This window comes from Meleagris gallopavo, chromosome 12, assembly GCF_000146605.3.
Source record: "Meleagris gallopavo isolate NT-WF06-2002-E0010 breed Aviagen turkey brand Nicholas breeding stock chromosome 12, Turkey_5.1, whole genome shotgun sequence".
NCBI lineage: Eukaryota > Metazoa > Chordata > Aves > Galliformes > Phasianidae > Meleagris > Meleagris gallopavo.
The window spans coordinates 16,893,286-16,915,983 of record NC_015022.2 but is presented as its reverse complement, the minus strand read 5'-3'; the positions used below and the strand labels follow the sequence as shown (position 1 = coordinate 16,915,983).

General features: G+C 53.0%; 1 protein-coding gene across 1 annotated transcript; it reads left to right on the top strand.

Annotated features, from left to right (window-relative positions):
* The first annotated feature begins 69 nt into the window (after window positions 1–69).
* On the top strand, window positions 70–22,464 carry PCSK6 (proprotein convertase subtilisin/kexin type 6). Its single transcript, XM_010717558.3, has 20 exons — window positions 70–1,981; window positions 4,614–4,724; window positions 5,255–5,398; window positions 5,612–5,688; window positions 5,820–5,908; window positions 8,285–8,457; window positions 10,993–11,205; window positions 11,692–11,792; window positions 12,697–12,800; window positions 13,427–13,544; window positions 14,472–14,660; window positions 14,842–14,978; window positions 16,626–16,802; window positions 17,187–17,289; window positions 17,607–17,803; window positions 18,098–18,185; window positions 18,595–18,686; window positions 19,849–19,978; window positions 20,527–20,639; window positions 21,033–22,464. Exons 1-20 carry the CDS (start codon window positions 1,832–1,834, stop codon window positions 21,128–21,130), a joined length of 2,604 nt encoding a protein of 867 aa, XP_010715860.1. The 5' UTR covers window positions 70–1,831; the 3' UTR covers window positions 21,131–22,464.
* The last annotated feature ends 234 nt before the right edge of the window (window positions 22,465–22,698 follow it).

Below are 22,698 nucleotides of genomic sequence, written 5' to 3'. Positions count from 1 at the left end.
GGACTCTCCGCCCGGGGTTGATCGGAGGTGTCGGGAACGCGAGGAGCGGGCGGTCCTCCCCGGTCCGAGCGCGCTGCGGGTGCCGGGGGTTCCCGGCACGGTTCCCCCCGGGTCTGGGGATTCCGCCCATTCCCCCTGCGGGAGTCGCGTCCCAGCGATTGATTGCAGCTCTGCTTTCTGCCCTAACCCCGCGGAGTGCAATTCGGATGTTGCATCATCAACAAACCCGTCCCGTGCCCGTGTCCCGCAGCTGTCGGGCGGCAGCGTCCTCCAGCCCGTGTCCCTCCATCCCGTGTCCCCCACCTGCAGCGCCGCGCTCTGCCCTCCCCGGCCGTCCAGCCCCATCCCGACCTCCCTCGCGGAGCTGGGAGCGTGCCCTTCTGCTGCTTCTGCCCATTCAGCTCAACGTCTCCATTAAACGTCCCGCTTTGCAGCAGACGTGCTCCTGCTTTAGGCTTTTGCGTCGACCCAACGCTGTTCCTGCTTTGGGGTTTTGCTTTGCCTTGTATCAGCTGCCCTGCGCACCGATCCTTCTCCACTCCATCCATCTGTCCATTCCATTCATCCACCTCTTTGTCCCATCCATCCATCATTTCTGTCTGCCTGTCCCATCCATCTGTCTGTCCCGTCCATCCCTCCCTCTCCCCTGAGCCCTCCCAGGACAGCCGGCAGCAGGCTGCAGACCAAGGGAAATATTTCTGTGCTTGCATCAGGGCGTTCCTGCTTCTCCTCCGGCGCGTGCACCTCTGCAGTGCTCTGGCTGCTCCAGGCCATCCCCAGCCCCGGGGCTCACCCAGGGGGAGATCACCAAGTGCTGAACCCCATGCATCCACATCCCCCTTTGTGCATGTGTTCCTCGTGGGGACGAGGAGGGGAGAAACAGTGGCATGAGGATTTGGGGACCTGCACTTTCCCTTGCTCTGGCAGAGGGACATGTGGTGCTTCCCTCCTTCAGCTTCTGGGATTTCAGATATTGGGACCCCGTTGGGACCTTGGATGTGGGGACTCCGGTGCCACCATGAGAGCTGCCCTCCCTGCCCCCCTGCTTACGGCGTTTGGGAGAGAAGGGGATGGGAAGCAGAGCAAGAGGCTCCCATACTGTGTGGTTGTATTGCTGCTTAACATTAAGAATGACATTTGTAGAGCAATTCCCACTGGAACTGGGATGTGTGAGCTTGTCCGGAGGCAGAAGGGATCAGCTCACCTCTTGCACTGTTGTGTTTCTCTTTGGAACTCTGCTGCTCTTGGGGTTTCCAGCACTCCCTTTGTTGTGCTTTTGGGGTTTCAGCCCTATTGATGCCATCCATGGGAATAACCAAAGTGTCCTCAGCTTCCCCAGAGCTCCCACCTGTGGGGCTCACACTGCTCCCAGTGAGCGGGGCAAGAGCTCCAGCAGTGTCCTCTCTGATCCCACAGAGAGGAGAGCAAATACTCTGCCATCAATTTATTTTTTTGAGTTCTTCTACTTGGGTTTAAAGTTAGGTTCAAAGGGTCCCTTGACCCAAGATCCTGCAGGGCTGGCTCTCAGTAATCCTATGGGAATGGAGAACTCTGGTTTATAACCTCCTTGCCCATCTCACTGCATCTCCACAGGATGTTGGGTTGACTGAGTGATGCCCGTGCTTTTGGGAAGAGAGGATCCACGTAGAGCCATAGGGTCATTGAGTTGGAAGGGCCCCTTAAAGGCCATCTGGTCCAACTCTCCTGCACTGCCCTGTAGGGGCACCTACAGCTCAAGCAGGTGCTCAGAGCACAGTGCACATCATCATTGGCTGAGAGATGAGGGGTCTGAGGACAGCATAGCCTTGGGGTTGGCATTTTTCTGCAGACCATGGGCAACCCTTGCCTTTGTAAAACAAATCTTTCTTTTTCCCAGATCGGCAGCTTGGAAAACTACTACCACTTCCACCACAGCAAAACGTTCAAGCGCTCGACACTGAGCAGCCGGGGACCTCACACCTTCCTCCGCATGGACCCCAAGGTATGGGGCTGTACCCCCAAACCCCACAGCCATGGTCTGCAGCACTGCATGATGACAGCACCATCCTTGAGACGCAGCCCTGTGCATGCACACGGTGACTCACTGGCATGGGGATGTTTATCAGTGATGAAAAACACTTAACGTGACTAAATGCTAACATCTGCCTGAAGGATGGGGGGAAAGCAAAGGGAGGAAAAAGCCTTATAGGATCGTGAGGCTGCTGCATACTCGGGTGTTGATCCAGTTGCCACAACATTTGCTGTCTCAATGGTTGCTATGTGTGAAATCATTGGCAATCGGCGTGCATTGCTTTTTCCTAGAGCAAACATCCGAAGGGATTTGGGTTGCAGCTGAGTTGACAAAAGCAATGGGGGACCAGGAGGATGCAGGACAAGTGAGCCCGGGCGGTGTCGAGGGCTGCAGCTCTGTGACATGTTATTTTGGCAGAGCAGAGGACAAATCCTCAGTGCTAATGCCTGGAGATGTGCAGAGTGCTGGAGTGGTGGCAGAGCTGCTCAGGGAACAAGCAAATGATGGGTTCCGATCTGCAATGGAAATACTTCTGTCTCATTGAATCTGGGGCCAACAGATGGGGCCAAGTCAATGGGCTTTCAGTCTGCGAGTGTGTGCCTTGCATTGCTCTGCGGTCCTCAGAGCTCTGAGGTCCCATTGTTGGCTCTCGCCCTGAGTTTAGGACCTCTTGGCATGTGTTGTCCCTCTTTCCCATGTTTCCAGCTCATTTTAGAGGTGTGTCAGCATTTGAGCGTGCACAGTGCAATAAAAAAATCCCTGCAAGGCACAAGGAGACACGACATCACAAGCTGGGAAACAAACATTGCAGAAACTCTGAAGAAGCAGCAAATTCAATCAATTGCAGATGTTCCACATCTTGTGTCTTCCAGGGGGCTATTGTTCCAGCCTGGGGATTTATTGGTTGGTTCCACCGCAGGAGCCAGATCCCCTCAGGCTCTGGCAGTAAGGGTGGTGATGGAACGTGCAAGAAGGGTCCTTGGGACGCTCTAAATTGCACTCATACCCATGGAGAACCCTTTAAGGTTCTGGCTGCTCACTGTGGGGCTAACATCCACCACATGGTGTGGTGAGGATGAAGGGATTTAGCAAATCTGGCAGTTTGGGGGGCAAACTGGGTGAAAGGAGAAGACACTGGGTGGAGCTGCCCCATATCACTCAATGGAGATCCCAGAGCTCTGGGGAGCACAGGAGCTGCCACTCTGCTCGCAGCCCAGGATCCCAGCACAGGGCTCTGTTGTAACTGTTTCTCGTAGCAAAACCTCATTCTTTTCTTTTTTTAATATAATTTCCAAGAAGCCTTTGCCCCCTGTGAAGGGTGATGGGAGCTGTCAGGAATGTCACAAGCTGAGGGCTGCCTTAGGCTCCTTCCCATCCTCACATAGTAGCAGTGCTGGGAAGGGGGTGGGAGCCCCTCAGCCGAGGAGTGCTGCTTTGGGGAGAAAAGCCGCCTAATTGGGCAATTTCCTCTATTTAACTTAGTTTTTTCAACCAGACCATGAAGCCGTGTTTTGTTTTTGCTTCCAACACTTAAATCCGTCGCTGCACAAATGAAGCAGCTTGCTATCAGCAGGCAAGGCGCCACGGAACCATATTTTCCTATGAAATATGTTTTTGTTTGTTTCAACAGTTATTTTATTTTATTCCCTCCCCTCCCCCCCAACCTTGGAAATATATAGGTTTAAAAACACAGCTCTAGGCTGGGAGCGATGCTCACCGTTCTGCCTCCATCTCTGTAAATCAGAGCCATAAAGCCATAAACCAAGTGCGGAGCGCTCGCTTTGGCTGGCAGCTCCAGCATAAACGAGCCAAACAAAAACTTAACATTTGTATTTGTTTTTTTGTTTGTTTTTTTTTTGGTAGAAAAGTGTCTGTCTAAAGATCAGAGCCACGGCCACATGGAGGTCAGGGTTACGAGATGTGGGTGTGAAGGGATGGGGAGCTCTGTGCCCAACATCAACACAGTGAGCATGTGGGGGTTAATGCTTGGGGGTACATGGGGTTGTTTTTGATGAACCTTCAGTGCTTGGGGCTGCACAAAGCCAGGGGCGTCCAGGTGAGTGCTGGTGGGGCTGCAGGATGGGGACCCACCAGAGATGGGCATCAGGATGGAACAGCAGCACCTTGGCATCATATCGAGGTTTACGCACACCTCCAGTATAGAATTGTGTGACTTTAGTATAAATGAATAGAATTGTTAAAGTTGCAAAGGACTTCCAAGATTCCCAAGTCCACCCCACCGTGCTACTGCCCATGTCCCTCTGTGCTTCATCCCTGTGGTTCTGGAGCATCCCCAGCATCAGTGTCCCCACCACCCTTGGGCAACCTGTGCCAGTGCAGCACCGCTCCTTCTGAGAAACGTTTCCTATTATCCACCTGACCCTTCCCTGGATGAATCGTGTTTATCTCCGAGATCTAAAGCTGCTCTGCAGGATGCAGTGCAACGAATGAATGAAACATATAGAACTCATGACGGCTTTCAGCCAGCGGTTCCTGGCTGTCTGCCTGTCCATCCTGCCCCTCTGCCTGCAGACGGAGCTGGCTGGGGGTTGGGGGCACATCCCCCCACAGCCCTTTGCCCAGCAGTGCTCTGTGCCCACAGGTGGAGTGGCTGCAGCAGCAGGAGGTGCGGCGGCGGGTGAAGAGACACGTCCGTGGTGATCCCCCCTCCCTGCCCTTCAACGACCCGGTGTGGCCCAACATGTGGTACCTGGTGCGTATTGCCTCCATGAAAAGTGAGCTAAAAATTCAGATTATTTATTTTTTGTACAAAGGGGTTTGGTTGGAAGTGTTTCAGCAGTGCCTTTGCTGCATTGTGCGCGTAGACATCAGAGCATCACAGCTGCAGTGCTGGCACATCTTTGCCCATCAAAGAGCTGCTACCATCTATTTGCAATATCATTTTTCCTCCTGCCTGGCTCATCGATCCGTATTTGACAGGGAAATTCGTTTGAAATTAAGTGCAGAGAGGAAATGGGTGCTTCAAAAGCCAAGAGCCTGCAGTGTGAGGAGTGGTGGAGGGAAGGAATGATGGGGAGAGGAGAGTGTGCTCCTGAGCTGACCGCTGCTGGTGGCCTCGGTCAGTGCAGTTGGAGCAGATCTATGAGTTACTGGGAGGGGTTGGGAGTGGGATGTGCTTTTGGGTTGATAAATGAACTCCATGCTGCCGTGGAGGGGCTGAAGCCCAGGCTGTGGGGTCGCAGCCCTGTTGCAGGCTGTGCTCTGCCATTGCTGCCCCTGTAGCACTGCGGGGACAGGAACAGCCGCTGCCGCTCGGAGATGAATGTGGTCGCTGCCTGGCAGAGGGGCTACACCGGCAGGAATGTGGTGGTCACCATCCTTGATGACGGGATAGAGAGGAACCACCCCGACCTGCTGCAGAACTACGTGAGTGGGGCACCTCGGGCTGAATGGTATCAATGAGGGGGTTTGTTTCTGCTGGATCGTGGGGAATAAGCACAGTGTGAGGCTGCACAGCAGGAGGTCAAAGGAAGGGGGTGTTTTAGGAAGGAGAAATGAGAATGTGGGGAAACTACGGAAGGATCTGGGCTGCTGTCCCATGACCATAAGTGGAACCTAATGGTAGAAAACCCATTTCAGGACCCTCTTGCAAGCTACGATGTTAATGGGAATGACCATGACCCAACGCCTCGCTACGATGCCAGCAATGAGAATAAGTATGTGGTGCTAATTGCATAGTTGCTGGGCCCTGTCCCATTGTATCCCATGGAATCCCATCCTATCCCTTCAGGAAATGCTGCTTTAGGGGCTTTACACAAAATCTGCTCACAGGGCTTTCTCCCTGCAGGCACGGCACACGCTGCGCGGGGGAGGTGGCAGCAGCAGCCAACAACTCGTACTGCATTGTGGGCATTGCCTACAACGCACGCATTGGAGGTGAGGCCAGCACTGTCTGCAGCCCGCTGCCCTTCCTAGTCCCCCCACGGGGCCATGATGGGGTTGGTGGGCTCTTGGGGTGGGTAGGGGGATGTCATTCCCCCACATATTGCTGGGAACGTGGCACCAACGTGGCTCAATGTGGATCATCCCCCATTTTGGGCAAATCCCAGCATGGGGAGGAGGGAGCTCTGGGGGGGCTTGTGGGAGGATGGGGGTCCCCAGCCCCATGCAGGTGATCCCAGGGTGTGGGGGACACTGGCTCTGTGTGTTTTGGGGTGGAAAACTGCTTGGGTCACATCCCTGCCGTAAGTTCCATGCGTGTATATGGATGGTGGTGGCTTTGCCCTAAAGTGTCGGGGGGTTGGTCTGGATGGGACATGTATTTGGTTTGGCTGGTGGCAATGAGTTAGCTCCAGAAATCACTTATTTGTGAGGTTTTTGTCTGTCAGTGAGCAGCTTAGGAGGGGTCATCTGGGGGACCCCAAAATGTCCTCATGGGAAAATAAAATGGTTGTGCAGATAGGGGTGTGAGCACATTGTGTGGCTGCTGGGACCATGTGTGGTGAGCCCAGAGCTGGGTGTGCGCTCGGTGGGTGTCTCAGCAGGAGTGGGGCTTTGCCAAAGGATCTGTGAGCCCTTGTGCCACCCCAGGTACTGGGAGCAGTCCCAAGTGCTCAGTGTCTGGTTCTTTGCATCCCAGCAATGCACCACATGCTTTCCATTGAGTTGCGTCCTTCTATGCACAGCTGGCAGTGGGGACCTGATGCTGGGGAAAGCCTCAGTGGAAGATGTTGTTCTGGGGAGAGTGACTGGGAGGAGCTGGCAAAGGCTGTATTGTGGCCCCATCCCCAACCTTCCCCGTCCCCAACTTTCCTCATCCCATCCCACCTGTGTGATGCCTTCTGCTCACTGTTCAGATGGGTTGTTCACATTCTGGCTCTGCTCCACTCAGTGGGATTTAAGGTTTGGCACCCTGCAGGATCAGGTCCTGGTGTCTGTATTTCCTCAATAAGGGCTACAGAAATGAGTGTTGCTTGCTGCCTTTATTATGGGTTCTATTTTAATTTACTTCCTTTTATTGACTTGTGTGTGTGCTGGGGGTGGTGAGCGAAGCAGGCAACCTGACAGAGCCAAGAAACCCAGCCTCCAGACCTATCACCTTTGCATTTGAGGAAGAAAACACTGCAGCTTCAGTGAGAGTGACTTTAGATGGATGACTCAAATAAAGCAGTGATGAACGAGCACAACTTGCTGGGGAAGCCCATTTGTCACACTCAGGGAGCTCCCACCTAATTGAGCTCGCTGCTCTCCATCGCTCATGCATCGCTTTTCATTTGCTGTGGGCAAAACATTGCCATAAGCAAGGATGGCTCCTGTCATACCTCCTCCTCTCTTCTTTCCTGCAATGCTCTCCTGGGAGGCAGCTTCCCTTCATGTTTCCTGGGACAGGGAGTTTGGGGCACAGCTTCCTGCACTTCCAAGCTCATGTTTGGCTAATGTGGGACAGCATCAGAGAAATGCAGTTGAGCTGAGTGTTGTCTGGAGCACAGCTGCAGTGTAATTCCGTCTGCCTGCAGTTGTCTTCTTTAAGAGAAGCATATGTGGAACGGGAAATGCATCAGTGTAAACCAGAGTCTGCCTGACTGGATGCTCGGCATCGCTCTGGGCTCTCCATACAAAGCATCAGTGCTTGCATCTGCAGGGCTGCTCTTACCCCAGTTTTGGGTTATCCTTGGGGCTGGGAATGCGGCTTTCCATGTTATCTCAGTGGGGATGCCATGCAACCCCAGCATGGGGTCACTGCTGCTCCTGGAGCTGTCCTTGTCCTGGCACTGTCAGCACCAGCTGGGCAATGATGTGACGTAGTGATGGGCACTGCTGTTCCTGTATACATGGGGTCCCACTGTCCTGTGCCACTTCCCACCACCCGTATGTGCCCAAAGCCAATGGGGCTGTGAACACGGGGAAAAGCTGCTGTCATCCGGGTGGTGTTGTTGGATTAGATGGGGCAAACAAGGTTTTAGGATGGGAAAGCAACCTTTTAGGATGGGGATAACAGGGTTTTTGGATGGGAATTTCAATGATGGGAGCGGAGCTTCCTTCTAACAGCTCAGGCCCGCTGGAGCTGATTTTAAACCCTCACCCAAAAGCTCATTGCTTGCAATACAGCAGCACAGGGAGCACGAGCAGAGCTCCCTGCATGCCCTCCCAGCTCCTGGCCGTGGGGCTCGCCGGTGCTGCCGCTTGTTGCAGCTATTGGAGGCATGCCGAGCCTCGCGGTTTCTGCCACCACTAACAAAGGCCTTTGATTGCAATCCTTGCACTTCCATAAAAGCCATTAAGCCCTAATGTCTGATGTTTTTGTGCTTTTAGGCATTCGTATGTTAGATGGAGATGTAACAGATGTTGTTGAAGCGAAGTCGCTTGGCATCAGACCCGATTACATTGACATTTACAGCGCGAGCTGGGGGCCAGATGATGATGGGAAGACAGTTGATGGACCCGGCCTATTGGCCAAGCAGGCTTTTGAGCATGGCATTAAAAAGGTGTGGACCGCGCAGCGCCCAGCGCTGGCACTCCTCCCCTGCCCCGTGGGACCCCTGCTCGGCCCCCCGCGTCCCATCCCTGAGCTCCGAGGGTTTGGTGACGGGAGACCCCTCGAGTGGCAAAGACCTGGTGCTTTTGTATTAAAAAGAAAAGGGCAAATATTGGCTCAAAGCACTGGGAAAAGCCCTTCTGCGGCCCCTTGGTGGGTAAGTGATGCAACCCCCATGTTCTGGGGCAGCTCGGGGTTGGGTTTGGCTGCCCTGAGACCATTCCCTCCCTTCCTCCTCTCTGCTCTCAGCTCTGCCGCCCTCATGTTATCTATAAATAGGGTGGAGTGTTTTCCCACTATTTACTTGATTTCCTGCCGGGGCGGTCGGGCTGAAGAGGAATTCATTGAAGTTGCTGGGAGTTCGTGTCGTGTAAATACAGGGAACAGGCCGCCCTTCACAGCGCTTTTTTCCATGTGGGAGTGAGCAGGCAGCAGTGGGGTCCCTGTCCGGCATGGACCCGCCGTTTCGGGAAGAGTTCTCCACATCTCTGCTTTTATTTGAAGACGGGAACTGTGGCTGTGCTCAGAATGGTTGGATAAGGGAGGGGGTTTGGATGAAGATGGGTCCTGCACCCCTGGGTGCCCCTTTTCTCCTTCCCTTCTCCCCTTCCCTTTTCCCTTTCTCTTCCTTTCTCTTTTCCATTTCCCTTTTTCCCTTTTTCCTTTTTCCCTTTTTCCCTTTTTCCCTTTCCCCCTTCCCTTTTCCCCATTTTTTGAGTGAGGCAGGGTTACTGATGGACTGCTGTGTTCCTGAGCCCCGTGTTGCCTTTCCCACTCTGTACCAAGCTGATTTGGGTTCTGCACCATCCCCATCTCGCATTCCCTGCGGACCAATGCCACCCATGTTTGCAGCCCTCACCACCCTCCTTGCAGAGCTCCTAATTGCCGCCTGCCTCCCCTTAATTAATGAGGAAAGTCATAAGCAGAGAGCTAGCAGCAACCTTTAGCCCAAGCAAATGGCTGCATCTGAGTTATAAATCCTTAAAATTGAGTTTTTAATGGAAACATTAAAATAACCTTTATCTGTTAGCAGTAGGGCTGCACGGGGGTCGTTTATCATCTCGTTACTCACCACACTTGTTAGCTCCCGAGCTAATAGGGCAATATTTCTCCTGGCACCATAGAGCTCCAGCACTGCAGGAGCAGGGGATGTGCACCTTGTGTCCCACTGATTCCTTGGTCCCAAGCGTTGGCCAAGGGGGAAATTGCTGTCTGCGTCCCGTTTTTATTGCAGCCTTTCTGGGGTGGTATTGGTTTGGGGAGGTGGCCAATAAAGCCATTGGGTGTTTTGGTTCTGCCTGTGGGAAGCTTCACGGCTGATTGAGGAGTGCAGGGATGGCTTTTCAACCAAGTTGCAAAGTGAGGCAATGTTCTGCTCTGTTGGGAATCGCCATTGGGTGTGAGTGGTGCTGTGCTGGGATGGAGGGATGTTGCTTGCGTGTCCTCTTGGCTCTGGAGCTGACTCCCATTGTGGATGCAATGACACAGGCAGAGCCTGGAGCATCCTTGTGAGGGAGATTTTGGCTTCCCCATGTGTGTACCCGAATGGAGCCCATAGCCACATCTCTGCATGTGGTCCGTGGGTACCATTAGGTGCTGTAGGTGGCACATGAGTTCTGTTGGTGCTTTCTTGCTGCTAGTTCTTGTTGGCTGTCATGCGTCACGTGGCCAGCCGGCCCAATGTATGCATGGCCATATACGTGGGAGATGTGATAAATCCCAGCAAATTGCTCTGATTTTGCATCTTTTTCTGTGAGAGCAGACAGCCAAGCAGAGGGTGGGGATGCAGGCAGGCGCCGATCTGCTCAGGTGAACCTTGAGGTCTCTGCAAGGAGACCAGTGCTCCGAGGAGGCAAAGGAGCAAGACAGGGATACACAGGAATAGTGCTCCATTCCCTGCCTGCTCAGTACCCACTCAGAGCATCAGGATGTGCAATAACACATTAGCTATGTGTGCCCCAAGGGGAGCAGATGGGCCCCCCTTGTGCCACGCTGCCAGCTTCATTAGGGGCCCCTTGTTAGCAGTGTGGCTGCTCCCACATGGGACTTTCCCCAGCTCCAGGGAGGTCTGGGCAGCTGGCAAGGCTGCCCGGTGGGGATGCTCCATCAGATGTTCGTGCCAAGCTATGAGGGAAGGAAAGAAGCAAACAAACAAAGCCTAAAGGATGCGTTGCAGGAAGCTCTCTGATGGTTTGGGTGGGTGGTGGGTAGCTTTGCGATGGGCTTTGTGTGCTGGAGAGAAGTGGGGCACAGGTTTTAGGCAGTTTCTCGATGTTCCTCTAGGATGAGGTGACCCAGCTGCTCTTACCCAGGGGGAAAACTGCATGCTGATGCCACCATTCCACCCTAACCAAACCCTAAATCCTTCCCCAAACCCAGTAAGTGGTGGCTGCCCCTGCCACTGTCTCCTGCTCCCCGGGCTGCTCCCCACTCTCATCCCGGGCAAACACTTGGTGTCCTCACCCCTTTCCCTCTCTGCCCACAGGGCCGCAGGGGCTTGGGGTCCATTTTTGTCTGGGCATCAGGAAATGGCGGCCGGGAGGGTGACTACTGCTCCTGTGATGGCTACACCAACAGCATCTACACCATCTCCATCAGCAGCACTACTGAGAACGGCTACAAACCCTGGTACCTGGAGGAGTGTGCATCCACCCTGGCCACCACCTACAGCAGCGGGGCCTTCTATGAGCGGAAAATTGTAAGTTCAGCTCTGAGCAGATCAGCAGCCCCTTAGGTGTTTGTGGTGAGGGCTTCTGCTTGTGGGGTTGTTTTGGTGACAACTGCTCAGTGTGTTGGCCCTGGTGGTCCTGTCCTCAGAGGCTCCAAAATCTGGGTTTTCCCATTGGTGTGTAAAAATGAAAACAAGCACATAAAAAGGAAAACAAGCACGAGCCCATGGACATTTTTTCCAGCTCTGTTCCAGCCACAGCTTTTCCTCCAGCTGATCCACAACAAAACTAACGTTTTGCCCTTTTCAAACAGTCTTTTTTGCAAGGGAAAACACAAGCACAAGTGTTTTCTTACATGCCAGATGTATCTGCAGCCCCTTTTTTGGGCTGATGATGTGGGAAATGTGGCGAGGGTTCATTACCCATGCCACGGTGCCATGGTTTCCATTGAGCTCTCAATGGTCAGCACTGGGAGCACCTCTGGCATCGCAGGGCTACAGCTGCTCTCTCTGTAGGTCACCACTGACCTCCGGCACCGCTGCACTGATGGCCACACCGGCACCTCCGTGTCTGCACCCATGGTGGCCGGCATCATCGCCTTGGCTTTGGAGGCAAAGTAAGTCAATCCCACTGGGGTGGGACCTTCCCAAGCTTAGGGAAAAGGATTACTTTTGCATAACACCAAACGCACTCTTAGCCCTGCTCCAGCCATCCCCTGGCTTGCAGGGCATCTGCTCATGAACTTCTATTAGTGTTTTTATGGAGTGGAATACAAACAAAGCTCTGTCTCCCCTTGCCGTGAATGAGCCGTGGGGCAATGCTGCCATTGCATTTGGGGGCGGTCATGCTCAGCAGACTTCATCTCCTTCAGTTTAATCTTGGTGCCCAGGTTGAGTGATCACGTTCTGGGAGATGCTGTTTTCTTTCTTAAGAGTGTGAGGTGTAGGATTTGCATTGTTTATCCAGGGCATAAAATGCAACATTAAGTACCAGGGCTGGGTGCGGGGAGATGAAGGCACTCAGACGCCCCATTATGATGAGAAGGAATAAATTATATTTCTTTTTTCTATATGGTGTTCGAGAGCAATATCAATAACAGCTTGAGATGCTAAGGAGACTGTAAGAAAAACATGGAAAATTCTTCAGAAATATTCCTGAGTTGAGGCATAGAAACATGTGGTGCTCACTGCATGGCACCATGAACACGAACATGTCAACCCTGCCTAAGGGTTTTTTTTAAAGCACTTTGGATTTTTATGTTAAATGAGCGACCCAGGGTTTTGTCCAGCTTTTATTTTTTCTTTAGCCTAGGAACTATATACCCCTTGTTCATGGGCACACAGCATCCCTCCCTGGGTACTCTCCCTCTACTTGGGCACCCCGAGCAATGGCCCCCCCCGGGCAGGGCGTGAGCATTGAAATAACCAATTCATACCCTATTTGAGTAGGATAGCCTGATTTTTAGCCTGATGGAAAGACTGGGGGCAGCAGAGCTGTGCTGTGACCACATCTCCTTGCAGTCCCCTGCTCACATGGAGGGATGTCCAGCACCTCCTGGTCAGGACGTCACGGCCAGTACACTTGCGGGCAGCTGATTGGAAGACCAACGGAGCAGGGCATAAAGGTGAGGTACCGTGGGATGGCAAAAACAGCATCCAAAGGGAAATTAGAGGCCCCCAGATCCAGGGGATTCACACTGGATGGGTGCTCAGAGCTGGTTGGAGACTCTGCTGTTGGGGGAGCTTTGCAGATGTACTTGGTGGAGGTTTGCCACCTCCACATCAGTGGTGTTGGGTGGTAGTGGAGTGTCAGGACCTGAGGGAACAGCATGGAGTCAGGGCAGGGTCAGGTTGGATGTTTGGGAAATGTCTGTCCCAGAGAGTGGTGGGTGTGGAACATCTCCCTGGGGCAGTGGGCACAGTCTTGGCTTGCCAGAGCTCAGAGAATGTTGGGACACTGCTCTCGGACATCATGTTTGGATTTGTGTGGTCCAAGGAGTTGGACCCAATGATTCTTGTGGGTCCCTTCCAACTTGGGCCATTGGGCTGCTCCTGTTTTTTTTGTGTCACCAAGGTGATTTCAGGGTGTAAGTCAGGCAGGTTGATGAGCTCCATGTGTTGGAACACCTCCTGCCACAGTGGGGTCAGCTCTATGTTTTCCCAGATGGGTGGAGGACCTGAAACATCAAGACATGCAAGGAGCAGCATCTGTCAGGCAGAGTGGAGATTTCTGAGTCTTCTCTCTTTCCAGTTAGCCATCTATATGGCTTCGGCCTGGTTGATGCAGAAGCTATAGTAGTGGAAGCTAAGAAATGGAAGACGGTGCCACCCCAGCACGTCTGCGTGGGAAGCCTGGACAGGGTACCCAAGTGAGTGATGGGACTGGGACATGGTTCCCTTGAACTGGAAGAGCTGGGGCTGCAATCCTGGGTCAGTGTCAGCCTCCTGAACAAGCCAGGAGCATTTCTTCTGCTTTTGTTCTGTTGTTCGTTTTGTGGCTGGTATTACTCTGCGATGAGATATTAAGGCAGAAGGCCTTGTGGGCTGTGTTCTGGGTGATTTCTCCTGCTCCCTCTTGTGCTTAGGCATCCTGGGTGATGACCAGGCTTTGTAGTGACCCCTGATTTCCTCAGGATCGTTAGGGTCTGTTGAGACAGAACAGAGCCTCCAACCATGGCAGTAGCCTTGCAGTTAGCTGTTCAGCAGGAAAGCGCAGTTTCTTTGGAGAGCATCAAGTATGCAAAGCAGGAATGGATATGGAGCCAAGTGTGTTCATGAAACTATTTATCTGATACAGACACTAATTACAACCCAAGGAGGAATGCTGCACTGATAATTATAATAAAAAAGTGCCCTTGCAACCCATAAAGCATAGATCTTAGAAGCAGTTCAAAAGCATCTCGTTACCATCGGGCAATTCAGCAAATCCCCCTACTAGGACAATGCACTGACACAGAGGAGGTGATAATTTGCCACTCTTTGCTGTAAAGCGGTAGGAGTCTGGGCTTAAACACAACTGAGAAGAAATGGGGAAACACAGCACCAATAGGGCGCCAAGGGAAATGCTCCCAAATACTCCAAACATGAGCATTAAGCCCTCATTCCATCCATCTCTAGGCAGAGCTGAAGTGTATTTGGATGCCCAGCTCCTATCAATGGGAGTTTGATGCCCCAACCCTTCCGGCCTGTAAAAAAGGGATTTTTTTTTGCAGTGAGGAACAAATATTACCCATGCACACAGTGTGAGGGCTCAGGATTTGCCTCACCTTTCATTGGTTACCACTGCATCCTGGCAGGTACATCCGCCCGGACCACGTGCTGCGTGCCAGCACCCTGAGCAGCGCCTGCAGCGAGCAGCGCGAGCAGCACGTGCTGTACCTGGAGCACGTGGTGGTGCGGCTCAGCATCGCGCACCCGCGCCGCGGTGACCTGCAGATCAGCCTCGTGTCTCCAGCAGGGACCAGGTCACAGCTCCTGGCCAGGAGGTAAGAGCAGCCACCTTGAGCTGTGCTTGATGCTTGGAGTTTTTTGTGGGGAGACTTTTAGCACGTCTCGGTTGCAAGAGGATCTGTACATCCTGGGCGACGATGCCAAACGCATCCTTCATTCCACGCCTCCCTTTCCTGATTGAATGAGACCTGCGTGGCTTTCCTTCTCCTGTCGCAGAGTGTTTGACCATTCCAACGAGGGTTTCAAGGGCTGGGAGTTCATGACGGTGCACTGCTGGGGCGAGAGGGCAGCCGGCGAGTGGACACTGGAGATCCAGGACACGCCGTCCCAGGTGCGCAGCCCCACCGCGCAAGGTAAGCGCCCGCACTACCGCCTCCCCCAGGCTCTTTGCCCCAAATTTCACTTGCCCCAAACCTTTAGATCTCAGATCTTTTGCCCAAATTCACCCAAATTTCTAAGGATGGGTGTAAAAGCCAAGCCCTACTGCACAGAGGCTGGGCTGAGCCGGCAGCAGGTTTTCTCCCTCTGGCAAATTTGCTGCAACCGAGAGCGAGGTTTCCAAAATTAAACTGTAATGAGTCCAAAGTGAGGAAACCCGAGAGCTGTAATTGTTGTTTGTTTGTTTTGCTGTGCTGCTCGAACATCTGGAGCGTGGGATGGTTGTGCAATGGCGCAAGGGGACAGTGCCCTGTGGGTGCAGACGGACGTCCTGACTAAGCTGCCACCACACAGGCCGGGGGGGGACTGTCCCCAACCAGAGCCTCCCAGGTGCCCTCATCCTCAGCCTGGCTCCAGTCCTTGTCCCCTTAGTGGCCAAGTAACTGGGCTGGTGGGATCCAGCCTCGTGGGAAGGGAATGTGAAACATAAAGTATTGTGCCCCAGGCTGGTGTGCCATATGGGGGTGTAAAAATTTGCATTCTCATTGATAGAAAGCCAGGAGAAAATTAAAAACCTCACCCACGCTGCTCTCTGGCAGGAGGAACATGGGGGCTCATTGTGTAGAAGGTGTTGCTGTTTGTTGCCTTGGCCTGAAAGCTTTTGAACTCATTGGAGCAGCAGCAAAACACCCCCAGAGCTGCTTTGCCCCCGTATTTGTGGTTCTCAGTAGGCATTAGGGAATCAGCTCCATGCGGCTGCACACTGCCCCAGGGCTCTGCCTTACCTGGCTGTGTGGAATAAACCCCAAATGAGCACATAAAGTCACCCCTTAGGGAGCTGCAACAGTGTGTTTGAAGCAGAGTGTGCAAAACAGAAGGGAAGAAAGGGAAGAGATGAACGTGGCCGGGGCTGGAATCTTCCCCTTCACTGCCACTCACAGCCCAGTGCAGGGCTGACATTTCCTGGCACTCATCTACTGAGATGGGAGACAAAACCTTAAAGTCATTTTGTTTTTTTGTTGGATGGAGGTTGTGACTGAGCTATCCTTGCTGAGGGCACCTGAGCTTGCCCTTTTGCTGGCTACACACTGTCCATGCTGGATGGAGCAGGTGGCTTCTTGCCTTCCTGCCTGACAACAGAGTATAAAGCACCAAGAGCCAAAATATTTGTTTGAAATCATTAAGCCCTTCTTGAAAACACAGGGATTAGTGGTTAAAACAGAATGCACCTCAGACTTGAAGTGACTTGCATTGATCAAGAATTGCAACAGAAAGAACTGGTGAGAGGGAGCAGCTGTGTGCTCTGGATGGTCCCAAAGCCATGTGGGTCAGGGCAGGACACCCATGAAGAGCTGTCCCTGTTGGGGCTGCACCCGTTGCGCACTGGGGACACTTTCAATGAATGGAGGTAAAATTTGGGGTGTGGGGGTCAGGCACCCATGGTATTTTATGTGATCATAGAATCATTACGGTTGGAAAAGGCCACTAAGATCATTGAGTCCAACTATTGACCCATCCTGACCATGCCCTCTAATCTTGTCACACACTGAGCTCAGCCCTGAAGCATGGGACGAGGCAAGCACTGTGTGGGAAGCTTGGTGTGATGGTACATTACCCCACAGGGAAGCTGAAGGAGTGGAGCATCCTCTTCTACGGGACAGCTGAGCACCCCTACAACACGCCAGGGGCCCCCCAGCCCCGCACAAGGACACTGGAGGTATCAGATATGGAACCGTCGAGGGCTGCCTTCCTGCAGAGCCAGGTGGAGATGGCAGAGGAGGAGGAGGAGGAGTATGCGGGTAAGTGCCTCGGGCTGTCCTTCCTCCAAGGTAACCCCAAAAATCTGAGCTGGGATAATAAGGGTGAGGTGGGAGAGTGGGGAGGAACAGTGACTGTGGCCGAAGCGGGGCAGCAGGACGGTAAAATTAGAAGGTAGAAAAACAGCAAGCTGGCGCTCCCACCACAAATTGATGGTGGAGGCGTCTGGCGAATAAAAAAACAAAGATCTGCTCACCTCCCCTTGGAGCAAACAATGAAATGTGTCCCCTTCCCTCTGTCCGTCTGTCCCGGGTCTGGGGGGAATTCTGTGCTGGGAGCATCCCTGCAGCCCCTGGGGGGCTCCCAGACTCTGTCCTTGTGTCAGAGCTGCCAGAGTTGCTGACGGAGCTGCCATCTCCCACCAGGTCCCTGCCACCCCGAGTGCGGTGACCAGGGCTGCGATGGCCCCAGCGCCGATCAGTGCTTGAACTGCATCCACTACAGCCTGGGCAGTGTGAAAACCGGCAGGTGAGGGCCTGCGGGGTGCTTGCATGGAGAAAGAAGCATAAGGGAGAGAAAACATAGGCAGGAAGCATGAGAACCCCTGCCCTGGGGTAGGGTGGCATGGGAGAAATGGAGCCAGAAGGGTAAGTTGTGTTTGTTGCCTTTGTTGGCCAGAGCCACTGATGACCAAAGGATGCATGGCTGAGGTGCCAGCTGGCACCTGAAGTTGGGCTTTGCTATGATGGCCATGGGGCTGGGCAACCCCAAAACATGAGTGGCGGTGGATGGGCAGAATAAACCCAAGCTCACCCTAAGGCTCAGCCCCTCTGTTCCTCCCCCAGGATGTGCGTCAGCTCCTGCCCAGCAGGGTTCTTTGGCGACAAGGCAGCGCGGAGGTGCCGGCGGTGCTACAAGGGCTGCGAGAGCTGTGTTGGTCGGGGCCCAGGGCAGTGCACAGCGTGCAAGAGGAGCCTCTACCACCACCCTGAGATGGGTGCCTGCCTGCCCCTGTGCCCCCCCAGCTTTTATGCCGATGAACGTAAGGATGCTCATAAATGGCTTGTGTATCATAGGGCTAAAAACTTTGTGAGAATTCATGCTCTTTCCAATGGAGAAAACACTTTGATTTCCAAATGCCAGCTCAAATGCCACCAGAATGGAGGGAGGAGGTGTGCACAAGGGGTACAAAATACATTCAGAGCTGTTAAATAAGGGCAGTTGTTAATGGGGCCACACAGCTCTGCCTGCAAATCCCCATCCAGGTTTTGTCCTCACCCACTCTCCTTGTGTGTTTCTTTTTTTGTTGTTTTCTTTTTTTTGTATTTTTTGAAAGGTCAGAAACGCTGTCTGAAATGTCATCAAAGCTGTAAAAAGTGTCTCGGCGAGCCGGATAAGTGTACTGCATGCAAAGATGGGTTCAGGTAAAATACCAGAGCTTGTACCTTCAGCACTGAGGCCTGTGTTTTAAATTTGGGAAATGGATGAGCAGCCTGCCCATGGGGGGAAATTAGAGAATCATTAGTTAAAGACTTCAGATCCTGCTTTGGAGGTTGTGCTGCAAAATGGTGCGAAGGGAATGGAGAGGCAGCACTTTGTGTCTCTTTGGAAGATGGAAGGCACCCACGGGGATGGTTCAGAAGCACCCATCTGAATTCAGTGGCATCTAACACAAGGGAAAGAGCAAGGAAAACATTTGCACCACACACTGCAAGCCACATACGGGGCAGGCTGACTGTGTCCTTCGTGCAGGGGCTGCAGGAGCTGGGGACGGGCTGCACCAGGTCCCCAGAGCCAGCGTGTGTGTGTCAATGTTCTCTGCTTTCCTGTCAGCCTGGTAGGAGAGAGCTGTGTGCCCGAGTGCCAGCCTGCCATGTACCTCAGCCGTGAGCACCGGCGCTGCGAGACCTGCCCTGCTGGCACAGGTACAGCCTTCATCCCCAGCATCTCCCTGCAAGAAACCCAAATCTTTGTACATCACACACAGGTGCCCACAACACCCTGGGCCATGCTGGCTGGAGCAGGAGGGGAGCAATTCCCAAGCAAGGAAGAGAAATCACAGCACAGGGAAGCTGTGGGCTGCATTATTTTCCCTGCAGCCACCCCACTGAATAACCGCGTCCATAGGGAAATGCCTGGAGGAGCCCTGGGGACAGAGTGCTCCCACACACAGTGCAGGTGCTGGGCTGTATTCCTGCTGGAAAGGCTTGTAAGGAGTTTTTACATTTTGATTAGAGCCATTCTTTATTTCCTGATTCGTCCGAATCCAGGTGCTGTGGTTTAATAAGGTTGTGGGGAAGGCAGTAAAACCTTCTCAGTGATGGAGGATGGCTCTGCAGTGCTTAAAAATGTCATGTGCTCAACGTGTGCTGTCCCCAGGGCTGGGGACATCCACTCATGTCCCGAAGTCATTGGACGTCCCCTTTAAATTTTGCCTTTTTTGCTGTCTGCGTGTCTCATTGTTTTCCATGGTAAATGTTTGTGCCTGTTCTTGAAATCATCGTAGATCTGATGATAATATGATCTCCAGACAATTCATGTTCAGTCGTATGAATCTCACTTATCATGCACATGCAATTTCCTAGGGCTAAATCCAAAATATGTATTGATCTTGTTGGCAAGCCTGGAAGGGAACGGACTCTTAATCCCTTAAGAAAATTATCTTCCTTCTAATTCTTATTCCGGGCGGTGTAAATGCACTTCCCACCATTATTTTTCAAGTCTTTTCCCCTCTCTTTTTCTCACATGACCATTTCTCATGCACACTGCGTGGAAGGCTCCTAATGCCAGCACAGCCACAACACATGGCCACCGCACATCTCCTCCCTGGCTGCATTTTGTATCTGTCTTTTTTTTCCATGCATTGCACTGAGCAGGGTGGGAAAATCAAACTGGTGTATGCATGTCTGGAGCAGGAAGGGATGCTTGGAGGGAGCAGGGGATTTTGATAAAAGGGCTGCCAGGGCAGGATGTTGGATGGGTTTTTGGGGTGGGAGCAGCATGCAGGGCTCCACTGGCACAATGAGCATCTTATTGATTCCCAAGTGGGACTGAGATGTGAAGTGGCTTCTGTCCCCTGTCCCACAGGAGCCGGTGAGGATGACTGCACACCCTGTACCCCCGACAGCTCTGCACCTCACTGGCGCTGCGTTCCCGCCTGCCGGGAGGGCTTCTATCCTGCCGACAGCCACGGGCTGCCCAACAAGGTCTGCAAGAGGTATGGACCTGGTAAAAGAAAGAAGTGGCGATGGTAAAAACAGCTTGCAGCTGGAGCTGTTGAGCTGTTGATGGGGAAATCAAACAAAAAGGGGAGGAGGGAGCCAGCTCTGCACATTCCCTCTGCCACCCAGCCAAGGTGCCCTGGGGCTATATGAAGGGGCTGAGCCCCGGCCCCAGGCTCTCTGGGCAGTGTGGGAGGCAGGGCGATGTTGAGCACGTGTTCCAGCTCTCCATCATTGTAGACAGCCAAGGTCAGGCTGGATGAGCTCTAAGCACTGATGGAGCTGTGGGTGTCTCTCAGCAGAGTCCCTGCCCTGCAGCCACAGCGTTCACCCACCCCAGCACCCAGCACGGGGCCTGGAGGTGCTGCAGGGCAGCAATTTGGCTGCGCTCCCCATGGGGCCGATGTGCAAGGGAGGGTTGGAAGGCAGTGTGGTTTTCTGAGGCACAGGGTTTCAGATTTGCTGCTTTCCACCTCTTCTGCTCTGCTGCCTGCAAAGCTCAGCTTTGGAGCAGCAAGCAGAGCACAGTGTGGTCTCTCCCCAGGTGCGATGAGCACTGCTCTGCCTGTGAGGGCTCCAGTGGGAACTGTGTGCGGTGTAAGGACGGCTTCAGCCTTCTTGGTGGCTCCTGTGTGACCAATGAGACCTGTACCAATGGTGAGTGGCAGCGATGGTTCTCCCCTGTTGCAAATATGAGGGTTTGGGAGATTCCCTTTATAGTGTATAGAGCTAACGGCAGCTGGGCTTGCTGGGGTGAGAGTGGCTGGCAGAGCTGCTGGCTGTCTGCCTGTTGCTCAAATGCATCCAAGCATTTACCCAAGTGTTTATTCTTCATTCTGCTTTAGTCTCGGGGCTAATTCTTCTCCTTGCTGCAAAGCTTCTTTCTTCCTTCATTAAAACCATGTGAAAGATGCCCTGAAAAAGCAACGCCTTTCCCATTCTCTCTTCTCAAACACTGGAACGAATTGCACCGCCTGTTACGTGCGATGTTTGTTTATTTAAAATGTTAATCTGCTCTCATTTTCTCTTGTTCCTCGGCCGGCCTCCCAGCTGACAAGACTTTCTGTGAGATGGTGAAATCAAACAAGCTCTGTGAAAAGAAGCTGTTTGTGCAGTTCTGCTGTCAGACGTGTCTTATGGCCGGGTAAAGTCCAGCAGCCGCATCCAGGACTTCCACCGACTGCCAGCCCGGTTTTGCCAAATGTTTAGGACAAAGTTTTATTTTTCAGCTTTGGGAGAGTTTACATGGTGCTGTCGTAAGTTTGATGGCTTTAATATCACTGTCAGCTTGTTTCTATAGCAATATGTTAAGCAGAGAGCAGATCGTAGCCTGGATGATGGAGACCTGAAAGGCCCCAGGCAGGCAGTGATATTAATACTCTCAAACACTCCTCATGAGCAGGGAGCAAGGCGTGACCCGTGCACCCAGGTTTGGTTCTGCACAGAAATCCTACAGACGTGTGTGCTTGGAGTGGCCGAGGGGACATGGGACAGCACACACACGCGGGTCTGGCCCCGCTTTGTGCTCGGCGACAGCCCCAGAGACCTGCACTGCTGCCAGCCAGCGCCGTGCTCCGTACCCATGTGAAACGACGAGCGGGCACTGCCTGGAGCGAGCTCTGTGCCGCTCTGCCACCCCGTTCGGATCCAGCTGCTTCTCCCTGGCTGTGAGAGTGGCGACGACTGGAGCTCCGCAGAGCAAAGCCCCTTGTGTGCAGGCAGAGCCGGGTGCCTGCAGGGAGGTTTCGTCCACACGGAGCAGCGTTATGGCAAAATGCATTTTCCTCCCCAAACGCTGAGTCGTCGTTTAGTTGGGGAAGGAGCGCCGTCCTTCCTCTCGGAGGTGGTTTCCCAGTTCATCTCTTCCAGCATTTTGCATCACCATCCTGCCTTTTGCTGGGATACCTCCCAGCCACGGCAGTGATTTTCTTTCTCCTCTGTTTCCAAAAGAGACATTCCAGGGATCTGGCCAGGAAACACTCAGTTCCACAAACCCTCCCCCAAACAACCCTCTCCATGCTCTCTCTTCCTAGTACGTCATGTGGTGTTTATACAATTGTGTTTAAAATATCCTTGGCTATGTTGTTTTACAGATTTTTTTTTAAATAACTTATACAGTCCTTGTTTTTCTCTGTAGACTATTTTTTTCATATGGGGAGTGGGGAATCTTTGGTGTCCTTCATCCTTCTCCTCTCTGAGCTCACAGAGACGCTCTTTTTAACCAAACATCCACAGTATTTCCCTATGCTGCATGTTCTGATTTTCATTGTTGATAGATTGAATTTGTTAAACCTTTTGCCAGTGAAACTCACAGTATGAATCAACGCTGGTTCCTGTTGGAACTGGGCTGATCCCTGCTTGTTCTCCATTGCCACGCTGCGCCCTGCCCAGGCTTGCCTCTGTGGGGCAAAGAGGGGAGAGCCTCGCCTGAGAGCCTTGGGTGAACTGACCTTTAAGTTAATAAACTATTGATCTCCCCTGAGCTATGGATCTGTGCTTTTTGCAAATCTGTGCAGCCACTGCCCTGTCTGGAGGCAGCTCGGGGTGGTAGGGCAGCACGTCTTGTTGGTTTGCTGGATCAGATCCCCCGATCAGCCCCGCACCTGCAAGAGGAATGGCTCCTGAGCATCTGCTGCACGTGCAAGAAGGTCACGTTAATTCTCAGAAAGACCTTCTGCTTTCAGACCTTTTGCTCTCCTGAACGGTCCCTGTGCCA